General features: G+C 40.5%; 1 protein-coding gene across 1 annotated transcript; it reads right to left on the reverse strand.

The window, feature by feature from the left end:
• Positions 1 to 2,594: 2,594 nt before the first annotated feature.
• On the reverse strand, positions 2,595 to 16,178 carry LOC112145050 (ephrin type-B receptor 2; the record flags this gene model as incomplete). Its single annotated transcript, XM_024270055.2, is given in 6 exon segments — positions 2,595 to 4,528; positions 10,628 to 10,783; positions 10,855 to 11,048; positions 14,649 to 14,798; positions 14,885 to 15,100; positions 15,931 to 16,178. Coding segments are annotated over 6 exon segments (1,073 nt in total), but the record flags the coding sequence as incomplete, so codon positions are not given.
• Between the last annotated feature and the right edge of the window lie 1,112 nt (positions 16,179 to 17,290).

The raw sequence follows: 17,290 nt of genomic DNA on the forward strand, positions 1-17,290 counted from the left end.
CACAAAAAACATGGAAATAAAAATTCAAAGTTTTAAAAACTCAACATTACAAAGCTCTAAGAAAGTAGAGGTCCTGTGAAGCTCAAAGAGCATATTTTTGGCAAAGCCAAAGTCAATTCTATCAAGTTGTGGTACTAGCAAGTATGTACATATGTACAATGACCACAGTGAGGATTGAGGCCGAGCTTTATCATCACTGTATGCCATCACTTTGAAGCTCAGCGTTTTTCCAGGTGGAATCATGTGACTATCAGTTTGCACAGATCTGTCTGTAAGAGACCAAGAAGTGTTGAGTTGATTGTCTCATCAGCGAATAAGGCCTTATACATTTATGAAGACTTCACATGGAGCTTTTTTAGTCTGTGATTATTGTTTTTGTTCAGTGGAGTTTGATCTTCCTCTTCCAACAATGTCTATGTTCAGATGTGTGAAAAGCTTTCAGTCATATTCTAAATAAGACAACACTGCTGATGGTCTTAAGATTACTCAGGAAGACTGACCATCATTCCTGATCGTCCTCTATCAAACCCCGGGTCTTTCCTAATTTTGATGAGCCAATAAGCAATAAGATTTAAATATTTCGACTTCCCCACTCTTCAGGCAGTCTTTGCTAATTACTGAGACAGCCCTTCTTCTGCCCGACTCCACCTCCATCGTTGACTTTTAGCTTCAGATCTTTAGACTCCTGCTGTCTCTCTGACACTGGAGTTTCAAGCTAGGCAAAAAACATCCCTCAGGCTCCCTTTATGTACTGTACTGTTCCGCTGGGTTTAAAGCTCTAAAATGATTCTATTCCCAAGAAATGACTGTCTTAGCATTTATCTCCTGCTTGAAATGAATCAAAGTTCTCGATGGGATTCAGACAAGTGGGATTTTTCAATTTATTCATATTTCATCATGTAAAAAACAACGGGCTACACTTGTACCCGCCATAAGTTTCTTAACTCAAAATGTTATTAATCAAAATATTTAGTATTCAATTAAAAAAAAACGGATTCTGTCATTTTTATGGATCAAATGTTGTTTTTCTTTTAAAATTTGAGGGGAGGGCGGAAATTGCACCAAAGCATGATGTCATCAGCTGGTGAAAGATGGAATAATTTAAAAGATTCATCGTACTAAGAAACATAGAAAAATGTCAGTTGTTGCAAAGTATGTGGATATCCTTTGAAGATTAATTCTCCTTCCAGAATGAGCTCTTTCATTTGGTACTTGATGTTGGCGTAAACATAGTCTTTTCAAATCAATCAAAGTTTGATTTAATATCGAAAAGACATTACAAATCTGTTCGTTCACTCTTGGACTTAAGCTATTACTGAAGTAAAGTGCTGTAAATTTCAGTTATAATATGATCAACTCTAATTCTAAACTGTCCCAATAATATGAGTGGAGACGGAAGTACAGTCAGAAACAAGCTCTTGTTAGACTTGTTAGAATCTCTTGACTGTGTTTTCTTATTCTATATTGTAGACAGGCTTCACATTTTTAGAAACATGTTGGTTTAGTGAAAGTATTTGAGGACTCAGAACTGTAACCAAACTTTCAGCTCAGAAACTATCTGGATGATTGTAATCCAGCTTTGTGGCTTTACGATAGTGTCCACCCTGCGATTAGAAGGTCATAAGTTCAATCCAGGTTGAGTCAAACTCTAACGCCGGGTTCACATCGGACACAGAAACGCTGCAAAGCGATGTGTGTGCGGAATACCTGTCACCTCGTGCGCTTCTGCTCAGCTGCCGATATTTAGTTTCTACAATTAATTTGACATCGTCCATCTAGACTTGTCACCAACTGTCCTCTGTCTCTCTCATTGATTCTGTTTTTAGACACCACCCCCCACTTCCACTACATTGATCTGTGTGTCTATGTGTGTGTCTGTTTTTTTGTCTGTCTTTTATCAGTTCCTAGAGTCAGAACTAAACATGGAGAAGCTGCATTCAGCTTCTATGCACCACAGATCTGGAACAGACTTCCAGAAAACCTTAGATCTGCTGAAACACTCAGTGTATTTAAATCCAGGTTAAAGACTCACCTGTTCTCAGTTTGATTAATATGTATTCAAAAGTTTACGTCTGACTGTTTATCTATGCTTGTTTTTAAATTAAAATCTTTTTACTTTCTTTTAATTTTATTTTAATAATCACATTTTTGGGCTGCACGGTGGCGCAGTGGTTAGCGCTCTCGCCTCACAGCGAGAAGGCCCCGGTTCAAATCCCGGCTGGGACCTTTCTGTGTGGAGTTTGCATGTTCTCCCCGTGCATGCGTGGGTTTTCACCGGGGACTCCGGCTTCCTCCCACCGTCCAAAAACATGCTTCATAGGTTCATTGGTGACTCTAAATTGCCCCTAGGTGTGAATGTGAGAGTGAATGTGTGTGTAATTGAGGCCCTGAGACAGACTGGAGACCTGTCCAGGGTGTACCCCGCCTTCGCCCATCAGTAGCCGGGTTAGGCTCCGAAAGGGATGAAGTGGTCAAGAAGATGGATGGATGGATGATCACATTTTTACTATTTTTTTTGGTTGTTTCTTTTAATGTTTTATGTAGAGCACTTTGAATCGTCTCTGTACATGAAATGTGCTACAAATAAACTTGCCTCGCCTTTTGTGCATTGTTTGTATGTTTACTGTATTTTCATCTCTGCAGTCTGTTTAGATACAAAAATATGATGGCATTTGTAGCAGTATTTTATTGTGAAAAACTGGGGTGTGGGGGGTTCTACAACGCAGCTGTGTCTGCAGCTTACCACTCTCCCAGGGGATGGATCAAATACAGAGAACTTATTTTACGCACCTAGCTGCGTGACAGCTATTGGGACTTTGTTCACTCTTTGAGTTATGCTAAGAATGATCATGAGCCAAATCACAAACAGTTTTCTTACAAATGGAACCTTTCTAAACCAGCGATTTTCCCATCAGACCAAATCCTGTGGTTTGTCATAAGAGCTGGGAGAGGATCTCTCCTTCATGTCCATCCATGAGGTTTCTTTTTTTTTCTGAATCAAGTGCATTTTTACGAGTTTCTCATTGCCGGGAAGGAGGGTCTAAGGACAGGGATGACCGTTCTTTATAGTCTGTTTAGTTTTTAGCTTTTGTTTATATTTTATGATCGACCTGCTTCTGTAAAATTACCGGCATGAAGCCCAATGTGGCGACTGTCTTTGTGATATTGGGCTGTAGAAATAAAATTGAATTGAACAGCTACTTGTCTCAATAAAACCATCTCCCCCTCCAACTTGTTGAGGTAGTATTTCTACTTCTTCATGGGGCTTTCTCATGTGAAATTAGACATTCCTCTCCACTGTTTATTTGTGCACGTTCAGGAAGAGAAAATAACCCAGATTCCAGTTTGACAGATTCTTCTGATTCCTGAAACCATGGTGTCATCAAAATGCATGAAGCACAGATATCAGCTTTGAAAAAGTTGAAAAGAAGGCATATCGGCAGGTAACCCCAACCACATCATTATCAGGCTGATCATCAGTACCTCTGTGCAATCAGTTTGTTTGAGGCCATGCATGTCTAAAAAGCACCACTACTCTAAAAAACTCCAGAAGGTCAATTTTTACTTAACGGATTATCTATGGGAATAAACCAACCTACCTGAGACTGACAGCAGCTTTTCCAAACAGAATCATTTGTCATGGCACAAAAAAAAAACGTGTTTAGGACCAGTTTGAGAAGCAAAAAGACGAGTTGACCTCCAAACTTCCCCAAGGTGAAACCATGTGCAGGAACAAGACTAATTAGTCAGAAGAGATGAATCTACAAGAAATGGCAGTTGACTACAGACATGAAAAGACTCTCTTCGGGTTCTGAGGGGTCAGAGTCTCACCAACACAACAGGGGGTCTACAGAATGTCTTGACAACTGGCTTGTGGTGAAAGCAAATGTTGATGCAGAAGAAGTGAGTTTGTCATAAAGAACACCAACATTAGTATGATAGAGGCAGTTGGGAATTCTGCCCAAAACAGCTGACGTGGATTATAGAGTTTTCAGTGATGGCTGGGACGTCTTCCTATAGAAATGTGCAGAGCAGGTAACACCGCTCCCAGCTTCAGACTCGTGTGGCTGTCCAGTTTTTACAGTTTTGTCATTTTCATGATTATAATAAGTGTGTCTTGTTCACAAAATATCTAAACTGAAGAGCAAACTTTCTTCAGACTGGTGATGTTGATTCTAGAGTCCAGCATGGCTGTGATGAGCTACATGGAAGGGCCCCCCGAGTGTGGCCATGACCTGAAGACGCAGCAGCTACACAGATATCAAAGGGATCAGCTGGGAAAATCTGAGGGAAGGGAGCTGAACCTGAGGTTTGATGAAGTCAGTCTTTTTGCAAGCCATAAATCCTCCACAAAAGTTCAGGGGGAATAGACTTTGCGACTGCTGGGCCTTGTATGGCAAATAAAATTGGTCCACAAGGTCACACCTCCACAGAGGTTATCTGGTTCATCTGTGCCCTCATGGATTGGATGCTGTTAAGAATCTTCTTCTGATGTCCAGCCAGGGTCACTCCCACACGAAGGATATCCCTGGACAAAGAAACACATATTAGTCCTTCTACATATACCCAAGTCCAAGGAAAAATCAAAGCAAAAACAACAGTTTCACAATAAAAACTTAAAAAGGGTAAATAATTACAATTTTTAAAGCTCCTGATCCCAATTTAAATCTCTAAAAAAAAAATCTCTAAATAATGTATAACTTCCAATAATGACCAGTCTCTAATAGATACCAATCTCCAATAAACACCAGGTCTAACAAGAGCTTGTTCTATTAACACTGATCTCTAATAGGAACCTTTAAGGTCTGCCCATCTTCATGGGGTCAGGGGGACGGGGTGTCTATGGTAACGGCTTGAGTTGTAAGCTAGTGTAACGATGGCCAAGAAATGCTCACTCAATTTAGCTTTTGAACTTAGTGCGGTGGCATATGCCGCAGAACATTCTGGAGAGGAATCTGCATCACATTTTGGAGTGGATCCTAAACGAATCAGAGAATGGCGCAAACAGACGGGTAATATAGAGAAGATGATGGCAGAAAAATGATCAACAGTTAGCAAACGATTGTCTGAATGAGGTACAAAGAAAGTGAGCGAAGAATTTGAAGACCTTCTCACATGGATTGTTGAGCAAAACAAAAAGGTGTGTGTCTCCAGGAAAGTGATTGGCACCAAAGTGAAGACAATTTTCATAGATTGATGACGCTTCAAAGAAAAAAGAAACACTCGCGGCCAGCGTGGGTTGGCTTGACAAATTCATAAAGCGCCATCTGCCATCGCACCGTCGGAAGACAGAACAAGTGATTGACAAGCTTGTCTCTTTTGTCATGTGGGTTGCCAGAAAGTGACCTGCAGATAGACTTGTTCTCCTAACCCTAAATCATTGTAATGGACAAGACATCTACTTTGTTTGACAGGCCTAGATCAAACCAACCGGCAGCACGAATGTTACCATAAAGAAATCTAGTTTCACCCTGACGTTGGCAGCAAAAGCAGATAGCACAAAACTGAAGGTGCTTATTTTGGGGCAAAAAGCAAGAAGTGGTAAGACTGCAGGACGTCAAAGAAGCTGTGGTAGCGACCTCAATAAACAGAGGAATTAGGAACCACCAATAATGTGGTGTCAGAAAGGTTGCAATGTTTCTTATTTCTGGAAGAGACTTCTTGTCTGGGATGCTTCCAGCTGTAACATCATGCTGGGAGTGTGAAACTGTACGACAAGCAGTGGGAGCAGCTGTATTGCTTTACAAGAAGAGGAAGATAAAGAAAAACTGGCAAAAAACAAAGCGATCATTTCTGACTCAGATGATGATAGTAAGTACTGTTCTTTATTGTTTTTCTGATCTCGTGTACCGGCATGCCTGGGTTCTGAGCTTGTTGCATTTCCTCATGTTCAGGCTGATGAATGCTTTTGTGGGAGAGTCAGACTGGTGCAGGCAGAGGCTGTGGCATTTTGGCAAGAAAGTTCTAAAAAGAAACTTTCTCTGTTACGCTTTTTCATGCTAAATGTTTTACTTTACTGTTCTCATAATTTGAATGAATCTAGAAATGTTCCAGAAATCTTCATCTAGTGTTGTTGCCTGCATTTTGTGATTGAGTTTCACTGCAAAATGAACCCATTAGCCATCAGCATTCTATCTGTGATGGAATGAACACCGGCCTCCACTGTTTTTAATAAACGTCGGGTCAGCTGCCAAATTTTTGGAATGAACGTTGGGGCTACTATTGGAAAATCCACAGTAAGTACATTTTAGTAACAACAAAGTACATTCTATGTCAATGAGGTTGTAATTGTTTCTTGATTTAAAATGATATATAAAATTACAGTGCTTGGGTCATATCCTCAAAACTGTTATCTGTTGTTCGTATGAGAACTTGCATCAATAGCGTTCCGTTCCAGCTGGTGAACTTCATAAGGAAAAATGTCAGACCCCTAATTCAAAGTGGTACAGTCTGACAGCAGAGTTAGTTGTCTCAGACCTCAATGAAACATTCAGAAATTTCTGAAGGACAGTGGGTTTCTCAAGATACTCAAAGGGGACGATTTGCTGAAGGTTTGCCAGTGTAACATCACACTATGACCATAAAATTGCACTTATTTTGCCTGACATTTCCCAACAAAACACAACATGGTTTTCATGTTGTAAACTGAAAAAAAACACGAATGTCCAATCCACCTATGGATTTGCCTTTGATAAATGTGTCATATCAGTCCCTCTAGGATTTGGTAGATCATTATGTCTTTAAGCTGAAACAGTTTGGCATAAAAAAAATTTGACAAAAAAAAAGAAAACACCTGGGGGGGTGGGGGGAGGGGTGGAAGGAAGAAGGGTGAGGAAAGCAGTGGCAGCAGACGCTACAAGGGGGAGGTCGCCCGCTGCACTGACGAATGGTGACCTGCCGACGCCCTAATAAGGCTGCACCTGCGGACGCCACGTACTGAGGTCGTCGCCAGCTTGGCTCTGACGAGTCCGCCGCTCCCACAGGATCGGAAGGGCTGTTTTCTGATACCACGTTGAGAGACTGTAGGTGAACGCTACTAACTAGGGCTGGGTATCAATAATAACTTCCAGAATCAATTCAATTCTGATTTTTTTTTAATTCATTCTTTTAACTCATTTCAATTTTGAGTTTACATGGTTTACACATTAAGATACATTTGTGTAGAAATACATTAATAATCTATATATGTTTTGCATATATTTTTATTAATCTCATTCATTTCACATACTGTCAAATGTATCAGTGAAATAATGAGACTGTTAATAGCAGACAGCAGGGGTCGGCAAACTGCGGCTCTGGAGCCACATGCGGCTCTTTAAGCGCCGCCTAGTGGCTTCCTGGCGCTTTTTCAAAAATGTTTGAAAATGAAAAAAAAAATGGAGGAGGGAAATTTATTTTTAGTTTTTAATACGGTTTCTGTCGGAGGACAAACATGACACAAACATCCTTTATGTTTTCCAGTTGTTGCGAGATGAGTGAAGGTGCTTCCACGCCGGCTGCGTCAGCACGCAATCAAGCGCACACCCTCAATGAAAAGTCAATACAAACATGTGCACACCAGAATTCCTGGGCCATGCGTCTGGAGCGCACGTGAGCGCACGTTGCTACGCGGGTTTTGAAGTCGGGTCGCGAGCTCCACGTACAAATCGGCACGCATTGAGCGCGCGCTGAATCTTCAATCTGGTTCATGATTTCCACCCACAGTCGCAGCAGCTCAGAGCTGTGACCAATCAAGGAGCCGGATTCGGGAGCTGCTTGTGGGCGGAGTCTGCTTCAAAGCACAGAAGTGCCAAACGTGATCACGAAGGAGAAATGAATCATTACGGTTTGTGTCCGGTCGGGTTACTATGACACCAAGATGAGATGAGCGCTAACGAACAGTAGAAGAAGAATAGAAGAATCTCCTCCCCGCCACTGCGTGACCGCGCTGCTCCGGTGTGGATACCACCTGCTGAGCGTGCGTTCATAAGCCCGCGTGCGGTGCGTTCAGGTGCTCACACATCGCCCGCGTGCTTTGCGTGGCGGGGAGGAGATTGTTCTTCAATTGTATTTTTACTGTTCATTAGCGCTCATCTGCCACCTACAACAGGAAGAACCTCGGAGCAAAAAGTAAAAGCGGTGAAAATCCCCCAAATCTTTCTGAAGACTTTGGTTTTCATAACTCTGTCCTTTTAAATGTCTGACTTAAAAACCTGGGTAGCAAAGTCCGCTCACGCGCTCCAGACTTGGAGGCCAGGAATTTTGGTGTGCGCGCGTTTATATTGACTCTTCATTGAAGGTGTGCACTTGATTGGGCGCCGACGCGGCCAGTGTGGAAGCACCTTAAAGGTGCACGTTACATGCACGTTACATTTTTGTGTTTTTTTTCAAATCCTCAAAATAAAAATGACATCAAAAATTGGATTTCTTTACAGCGTTTCGTTAATTTCATCAAAGTAATTAACTAAATTAATTAACTAATTAACTAACTAATAACAGTAACTGTAATTCATTCATATTGTAGTGATGGTCTCAGGCACGCCTGTCTGACTGGAATTGGATTTAAGTTTCGGTTCTCATCAATGTGTTCTGTTGTCTGACTGTGTTTGTTGGCATTTATGATTTTGTCCTGTTATGTTTGAATTCTTCCTGCTCCTGGAGTGAGAATGAGGGAGAGAATGATGACGACCCCCTCTCCTTGTGTCATAGAGGGTTGTCAAAAGAAAAGCTTGTATGTTGGTTATGAGGTTATTCACCTTTAGTCAGCTAGTTTGTCGCTTCAATTCCTCTATATTATAATGAATCCAAATTTGAGAATTACGTGACGCGAGGACACGCAGAAGGAGAAATAAACATTTAATTATGGCGTTCACTTTTTTAGTTATAATCTATTAAATCACATTGATAATGTTCTACTTTATAGACACATTCTCCATGTGTCGCCTTCATTGTAAGACTTATACAAGGCATTTAAATGTATGCGGCTCCAGACATATTTGTTTTTCAGTTTTTTGGTCCAAAGTGGCTCTTTCAACATTTTGGGTTGCCGATCCCTGGCATACAGTGTTACATGGATTCTCAAACAGAGAAACTCCAACAATTGTTCTGCTTCTCCTTTATTTAATCTGTTTAGTTTAGCAATTATTTATTGTTTACATTTTATGACCGACCGTCTGCATCTGTAAAATTATCGACATGAAGCCCAATGAGGCCATTGTTTTAGTGATATTGGGCTATAGAAATAAAATTGAATTGAATTTTGGGTTATATCAATCTCTACTTTTATGGATTGATTATTGATCTACTAAATTTAGATCAATTAATGGATTTTATCAACCCAGCCCTGCTGCCAACAGACCTTTTAAATCTTTTTAATACGTTTTAAGGTTTTACGGATGCTCTATTGTTTTTATTAAACTGAGTTTCAAACTTCTTTTTGACTTGCTGCATTGTTAGGATCTTTCAAGTCTGCCACCCTCCTACAGCCTTCTGACAGCTGCAGTAATTGTTGGGCTGAAGACATTTGGATAATAAGAACTAAAAATGATGCTTTTTTTGTTGCCATCTTTGATTAAATGCCAAGAAACATAGAAGGATTTCAAACGTTGCAACAAAAGGCACATCAAATGTGCATCTTTTCTTCTCATGATTTTTTTTTCTTGCTAGAAGCAAAGATCATTGAACCCATGCAGGGTTGCAAAATTTTAGCTTCTAGATAACTAAAATAATGTTTCATCAAGATAGTAAATATTTCTTTATTTTTAAATAAAGGTTAAAGTTTGTATTTGAACAGAAGATAATCAAAACTCAGAGTTCCATTTTTTTCTGTTCCTTTAAAATTCAGAGTAAAAATGTTTCACTTTTGTGCAAAAAGCATGCTGCTGAGAAAGGTTAATTATAAATGGAATGACTGTTTTGTCAGTAATTTTATTAAAGCAGTGTTATTTTTTTCATTAAAAAAAACTACTACTTTAAAACTTCCACATTCTACTATAACCTTTGGTTATCATAGAAAAATATTTCAAATGTCTTTACAACTTTTTAGAAAAAACTGCCAGTTTTTCTGTGTTGCAACAATAATAAAATTGAGGAACTAATGCAAACATTTAGTAAACCAGTCCCCAGTCCAACACACACTAGTCCTTCAAGTCCTGAACGTATGTAAGTCTTTTATGCTCGATAATTTGATAGAATGTGAAGATACCTGCCATTAATCATACAAATGTCTTTAATTCCAGGAGGTACTGTGACTCCGGAAAATTTTAGGGGCAAAAATATTGCTGCAGATAAAATGTTTTTATTAGCACTCAGTGGGTCAAAGTAAGGTATGGTGCATGATTCTTTAGTCTTAGGAATTTTGGAGAGGTTTATCTTAGAATGGCCTCTGCTACATCGATATCCGTTTCCTTTTTTGGGATCCGTAAAGCAGGAAGGCAACAGTTCCGCTTGTGTCTTATGTTCTTTTTCTGTTACAGCTAAAGCAAAAACTTGTTGTCACTTCAGTGATGTATCACTGTAGAAGACATATTACATTTCTGATTCATAAAACAGTTATCATTTCAATTGAGGAACCTACATAAGTTGGTCAGAGTTGTACACAGACTGCATTGCCATGTCTTAGAAAAAGGGACAGAAATACTTGACGTACTCCATGGCCATCTGGGACACCACATCAAAGCTGGTGAACCCTTCACTGCTGAAGTTTTCCTTATACTGGCCCATCTTGATAGCATCAAGCCAGTCATCCACTGAGCTGAAGGAGGAGAAGTCTGGAGTGCTGCGATCCAGCAGAGGTAGGTGAACACTGCAGAGATAATGCCAGGGTGTAAGAGCTGATTGGCTGGGTGGGGACTGGAAGGGGTGTGTCCACCATACCTTGATGACTGGGGTGTCATGGCTTTCAAACTGCTGGGGTTACGGATCATCTTATCCAAGTTGGCAACAATCTGACTAAATTTGGGTCGGTTGTTGCGGTCTTTCTGCCAACAGTCCAGCATCAACTGGTGCAATGCACTCGGACAATCCATGGGAGGTGGCAACCGGTAATCTTGCTCAATGGCGTTGATTACCTAGAAAGATTTGAACACAAATAATTTAATAAAAGTCAATGTGTGAAAGAGACAGCAAAGGAAAATAATAAAACATACTAAAGGAGACCCAAATCTATTTCTAATACTATGATATATAATGAGTTTCACAAATGCTGGAGATTTTAAGTTTGTAAAAAAAATAAATAAAAAATACAGAGAATATGAATGAAAACACAGACACTTGTTTCCCACCAATGGTTCCTGTTTGGGGGAATCTATTTATTCTTAAACAACAGTCTTTAAATCACGAAGACAACAGAACCTTCCCAAATGGTTCTGTTCAGAAGTGATCATCCTCCATCTGTTGCATCATAACAGCCTGACGTCTCTCGTGGTCGTTGTGGATGAAGTTCTTTATTTTCTTTAACGGTAAAGCAGAAAACCTCCAGATCCTTTAAATTCCTGCTCTGTCTTTCTTGAACTTCCGTCTGAGATCTCCTCTGAGTGGATCAATAATACTGAGGTCAGGAGACTCTCCAGAACCTTCACCTGGTTCTGTTGGGACCAATGACAGCTGGACTTTGGATCGTTGTCATGTTCAAGTGTGTCTCAAGCTCCGCCTCTGAGCTTCAGAGTGACAGTTTTCCTCCAGGATCTTCTGATAACGTCCAGCATTCGTCTCGTTTCCTGTCTCTGTCGCTCACACATCCCAAACCATCAGCGACCCACCTCCGTGTTTCACTGTAGGAATAGAGTTAGTGTCTTCATTGGTCTTGTTGACTCCTCTCCAGATGTAGAGTTTATGTTTGAGGCCAAACAGTTCAATCTTGGATCATCACTCCAGAGGACTTTGGTCCAGAAGCTTCTCAGGTTTGTCTCTGAGCTGGTTGGTGTTTTGTAAGAGAGATGTTTGAGGCATTTGCATCAAAAAGGTTTTCTTCTAGTGACTCCACCATGCAGCCCTTTCTTCTTCTTCTTGTTCATCTTGAAACATCCACACCAGTTTTTCAGAGTCCTGGATCACAGCTGAGGTCATTTGTGGTTTTTCTTTGCATCTCCAATGATTTTTTGGGCAGAAATTGTTTTGATGCTGTTTGGTTTCATCAGAACTCCACATCTTCCACGTCTTGATCAAAGTTTGAACACTGACCGGTCCTCTCAGCTCCTTGAAGATCTTCTTGTGTCTCTTTCCTGTTTTGTACAGTTCAGTTACCTTTTCCCGTAGATCTTTTGACAGCTCTTTAGCTTTTATTGTAATTTAGGATCCAGAAATATCAGTGCACCTCTGGATGAAGGATGAAGGTCTGTTCAGAGTCCAGAAAATCTCAGACCTTTAGTGGTCAAACATTGATTAGAGGTAAACGAGTCACAGGTGAGGATGGTTACTTGTAGCTGTGAATCAAACCCATCTGTATCAGCTTGTCTTTGTTTTCAGAACAAAGTCATCAGAGGATGTCATCTTTTGATTGTCATGAATTAAAATCTAGTTCACTTTCAGCTTATCCTTTTCGGGGTCGCCACAGCGTAACAGCACCGACTGTTTCGCATCAGTGATTTGGCAGAGTTTTTACGCCGGATGCCCTTCCTGACACAACCCTGTACTTGAGGGGCACAGGGACCCAGTTAGGCAGCAGCATCAAGGGTCTAAGGACCCAATCTGGGTGGAGATCAGTGGACAACCCTGGGAATCGAACCCAGGGCTCCAGCGTGTCAGCCCTTCACCTAGCCCACTGAGCCACCCAGCCGCCTGTTCATTGTCATGAATTAAAATGGGAAAGATAATTTTTGACAATAAATTGTTTCAGCAGCCACTAACTATGAGAGGGAAACAAGTGTTTGTGTTATCATTCATATTCTATGGAAAATGATCCAGAAATCATTGTTTCTTCCAGGGTGTGTAGACTTATCAGATCAAATCAAGTTTATTTATGAAGCACTTTAACACAGCCAGACTGCTACAAAGCGCTGTACATTAAAACACCAAGAACACTAATCGATAAAATATAAGCATAAAACAACTAAAAGCCAAAACAGTAAAACCAGATTTATAACAGAGTAAGAACAAAGTTAAAAACAGAATAAAAACATAGCAGAGTATCATGGAACATTAAAAGCTTGGCTGTAAAAATGGGTTTTAAGCTTAGTTTTAAAAATGGACAGAGACAACGCATCACGAATGTTAAAAGGCAGATCGTTATTAGCACAACTATGATCTGTGATTGGATCTGGATAAATAGTTAAATAAGGCGAAGGAGACATGAACTTTGATGACTGAAGTTGAGTGCAGAATAAAAAGAGAAGCAAGAAAAGTAGCTAGTTTGATAGTCATGCATCGATAAGTTGTGAGGGAAAAATTTAAAGACAGTCAGTCAATAAAGATCAATCTAAATGGAAAAAGTGACTTGCTTGATAATAACAAGAAAAATGAAGCAATTACCAAAGAAGAGAACAATTGGATGCATTTGTTTCACGGTTACTCTGCATTTCACCAGTTTAAGTGAGGCAGGATTTAGACCTTCAGCCTCCAGGACTCTCAACCTCAGGGGTCTTCTAAATACCTGTTTATACGGCTCAACATTAACTAATGAAACTGCTGTTTTTTTTTCTTTTTCCAATTTTCTTCATTATTTTTGTACCTTTCTTGTGCATTCAAATATCCAGCCCATTTCATCAGATTTAATCAATTCAATGATCAAATGACTTATATCTATTTTATTACCTATAAAGATCATAGCAATGTTTTGAGAAGCTTTTATTTTTTCCGCAATTCAGCAAATTTGCTGTAACTGTGACTTTTTTAAATTAAACTACCTTCTCAAGCTTTAAGCTGCCATTGCTTTTGCACTTACCGCTGTTTCTAACATTAGGCTAGTTTTTATGTAAGTTTGTAATTCAAATAGTTTTTAAAATTAATTTGGCAGAAAGTTCCAGCAAATATGCAAACGTATTTTCACAGGAAATACATTTCATGAATAAATGAACACACCAAATTTACACATTGTCATTTAAAACCAAGAAAAGTAAATCCAAAATGCAACAATCCTCACAATTGACAAGGCAGAAAAAGTGAAGCAACAAGTAACAGGATATTAAAGTCACATCATTCTACTTAGAAAGTCTTTACACTAAAATTAATTTAAAGTTGAACCAGCTGAAACAAAATATAATGTAATTCTTAAAGTACATTTATACTTATATCAAATATTAGCCAACCTTTGGTGTTTTAATAGATGTTTCAGAAGCTTTCTGACCTCCATCAGTCAAAATGGTCACTGAGGTTTAAAACTGAACCATATGTCACATCACTGAACCGCATTATTGGCAAAGAGAATCTTTGCTGCCAAACAATATGTTTACCCTGAACGTGTCGATGGCGTATTATGCTATATCGAAGAATTTGAACATTTGAACTAAATAGTGGGAAATGTGACTCGTTGGATCCCAAAGGAGTCTGCTTTAGACAGAGGTTAGCCTGCGAGTTTTCCTCTCCAGATAATTTCAGTTCTTCACTCAGTCAGTATATAACACAGACACAAATCTGCTCAAATTAATTCAAAAAAATTCAAATTTGAACGAAAAAAAAAACAGTTCTCAATCTGGCATTAAACTAAAGGTTTATCCATTCGAAGTGTTACTCACATCTTGATTGCTCATGTCCCAGTATGGCCTCTCTCCATAGGACATCACCTCCCACATGACGATGCCATAACTCCAGCAGTCACTGGATGACGTGAACTTCCTGTACTGAATGGCTTCTGGAGCCGTCCAGCGGATGGGAATCTTACCTCCCTAGGTAAATGACAAAGAAAACAGTGAAATGTCGTCTTTCTGCTAATTAACACAAAAGTACCACAGTATGAGCGAGGAGAATTTACCAGAGCGCTTGTGTATGTTGGGTCTGAAGTGTCGTCCTCTAGGAAGCGTGACAGGCCGAAGTCCGACACTTTACACACCAGGTTGCTGTTTACGAGGGTGTTCCTTGCTGCCAGGTCTCGATGAACGTAGTTCATGTCACACAGGTATTTCATCCCCGCTGCTATGCCACGCAGCATTCCCACCAGCTGGATGACGGTGAACTGCCCGTCATTTTGCTTTGAACAAAAATCACCAAAATCATTCATCCATTCAATAACCAACTGGATCTTAGAATTTATGCTTCTTTTGTCTGAAATATTTTTATGTTAAAGACCCACACCAATGAAAATGGTGTTTTTAACATGTAAATAACATATAAATGGGCGGGCCAAAGTCTCCATGCTCCGCCCCATTCTGATGCAGCCACCTGCAGACAAATAGATCCATGACCGTCTTTGTTTTCCTCGTCTGAATCTGGATCTAAACTGTACGGCGGGACAGCTCTGATATTACTCGCCGTTTTTGTTGCACCACTAATGTTAGTTATGGGTTGTGATGGGCTGTAAGTTAGCAGGAAAGAGTGTAAATAAAGGGATGATGGGATATTGAAGGAGGCTTACTTCTGCACCAACAATCCTGCCCACAACTCAGAGGGGAGTTTCAACTGAACTCCTGCTGCTCTACAGAAACTATGTCCTGGAAGATGACAGGTTTTTGATTTTGGCATAATCAAAATTAAAAGTCTGCTGGAACAATTTGACAATAGATCTAAAGATGGTCGAAGTTTTTCATTGCTGACAGAAATGAAGGCGGATGTTTCAGGTTTTATAATCCGCTGCTGAAACTCTGACAGTGAAGATGAGAAGAGTTGCTGCGGTAAACGTGGTGAGCATGGAGTCAAAGACCAATCAGAATCTGAAGGATAGACCGTTTGTTCTTAGATCAACAAGTTACATGTATTGTGCCTCTGCATAAAGTTAGTTGAGTTAACACACAAAATTTTGCCACAATCATCAAATATCCAGATAAAAATATCCAGATTAAAAACCGGATGTGCTTGCATTACCCTGAGGAAGGAGTCCAGCGATCCGTTCTCCATAAACTCTGTGATGATCATAACAGGGCTGCTCTTCGTCACAACTCCCTCCAAATGAATGATGTTGGGGTGGTCAAACTGGCCCATGATGGAGGCTTCACTCAGGAAGTCTCGTCTCTGCCGTTCAGTGTAGCCGGCCTTCAGCGTCTTAATTGCCACCAGAATCTCTCTCTTCCCTGGCTGCCTGAGGTTTCCACTGCAGACCTCCCCGAACTCTCCTGATGGGGAGACAGGAGCACACAGCAGACTGTTACACTGCCTTAACACCTGACACGCCAAAGGTTGCACTATTACACTCCTTTTTGGAAACACTGTTACTGTTGAAAATAAATGCATTTTAAACTGGCTTAAACTAATGCTACATGTCAGTCTCTGAGAACAGGTTTATAAAATGCATAAGTAATTAGGATATAGTTTTTAAAATTCTGAATAGAACAGAAAACAAATTAAATCAGATGACCCCAGATTACCCAACGACCATCCACTGGAAAGCAGCACGAGGAGGACCTGTAACCCATCAGAAGGTAAACGGCCAGAAAGAAAGCTGAAGGCTCGGCCTGAGACTCTGATTGTGGGTGATTCCACTGTGAAAGATGTTCAGTGGTTCTGCAGCAGGAACACTAAAGTCCTGTGTTTTCCAAACGACATGGTCAGTGACATGAAGGAGAGAATTCTGCAAACTGTGGCAAAGTATCCATCAGTACAAAACATTGAACTACACACAGGGTCAAATGATGTGTCCAAGCAAAAATCTGAAGTTTTAAAGCAAGACTTCACTGGACTGATAAGAACTGTGAGCTCCATGAATGCAGCTGTCTTTATCAGCGGTCCCATTCCAACTGTTAGAGGAGGAGAAGAGAGATTCAGCAGGCTGTTGGCACTGAACGGGTGGCTTTCTACGACATGTGGTGAAACAGGAATTAATTTCATCAACAACTTTCACATTTTCTGGGAACGCAAACATCTTTTTAAAGAAAATGGATTCAGTTTAAATAAACTGTTCTTAAACTGTTCTCCTCCAATCTTTTCTACTTCCTGCGTCATGCCAAGACTGAGATAAATTTATCTTGGTGTCAAGGCCAGACACAGACTGGATCCACACGAGGAACGGAGCTGCCCCCACTGGAGGAAAACATCAAAAACGGGAAACCTGCCTCCGAGCACCGGAAGAGGAAAAACAACGAGGACGATGGACCCTCCCAAACAGCACCAAACCAACAAACTCCTGACGGTTCCCCCTCCCCCTCTTCACCCTCTTCACCCCACCTGAAATTCACCCAGCAGATGATGGAGCGAGTCGGGATTGGGCTTCGATCTACCCCTCTGGCCA

This window comes from Oryzias melastigma, linkage group LG5, assembly GCF_002922805.2.
Source record: "Oryzias melastigma strain HK-1 linkage group LG5, ASM292280v2, whole genome shotgun sequence".
NCBI lineage: Eukaryota > Metazoa > Chordata > Actinopteri > Beloniformes > Adrianichthyidae > Oryzias > Oryzias melastigma.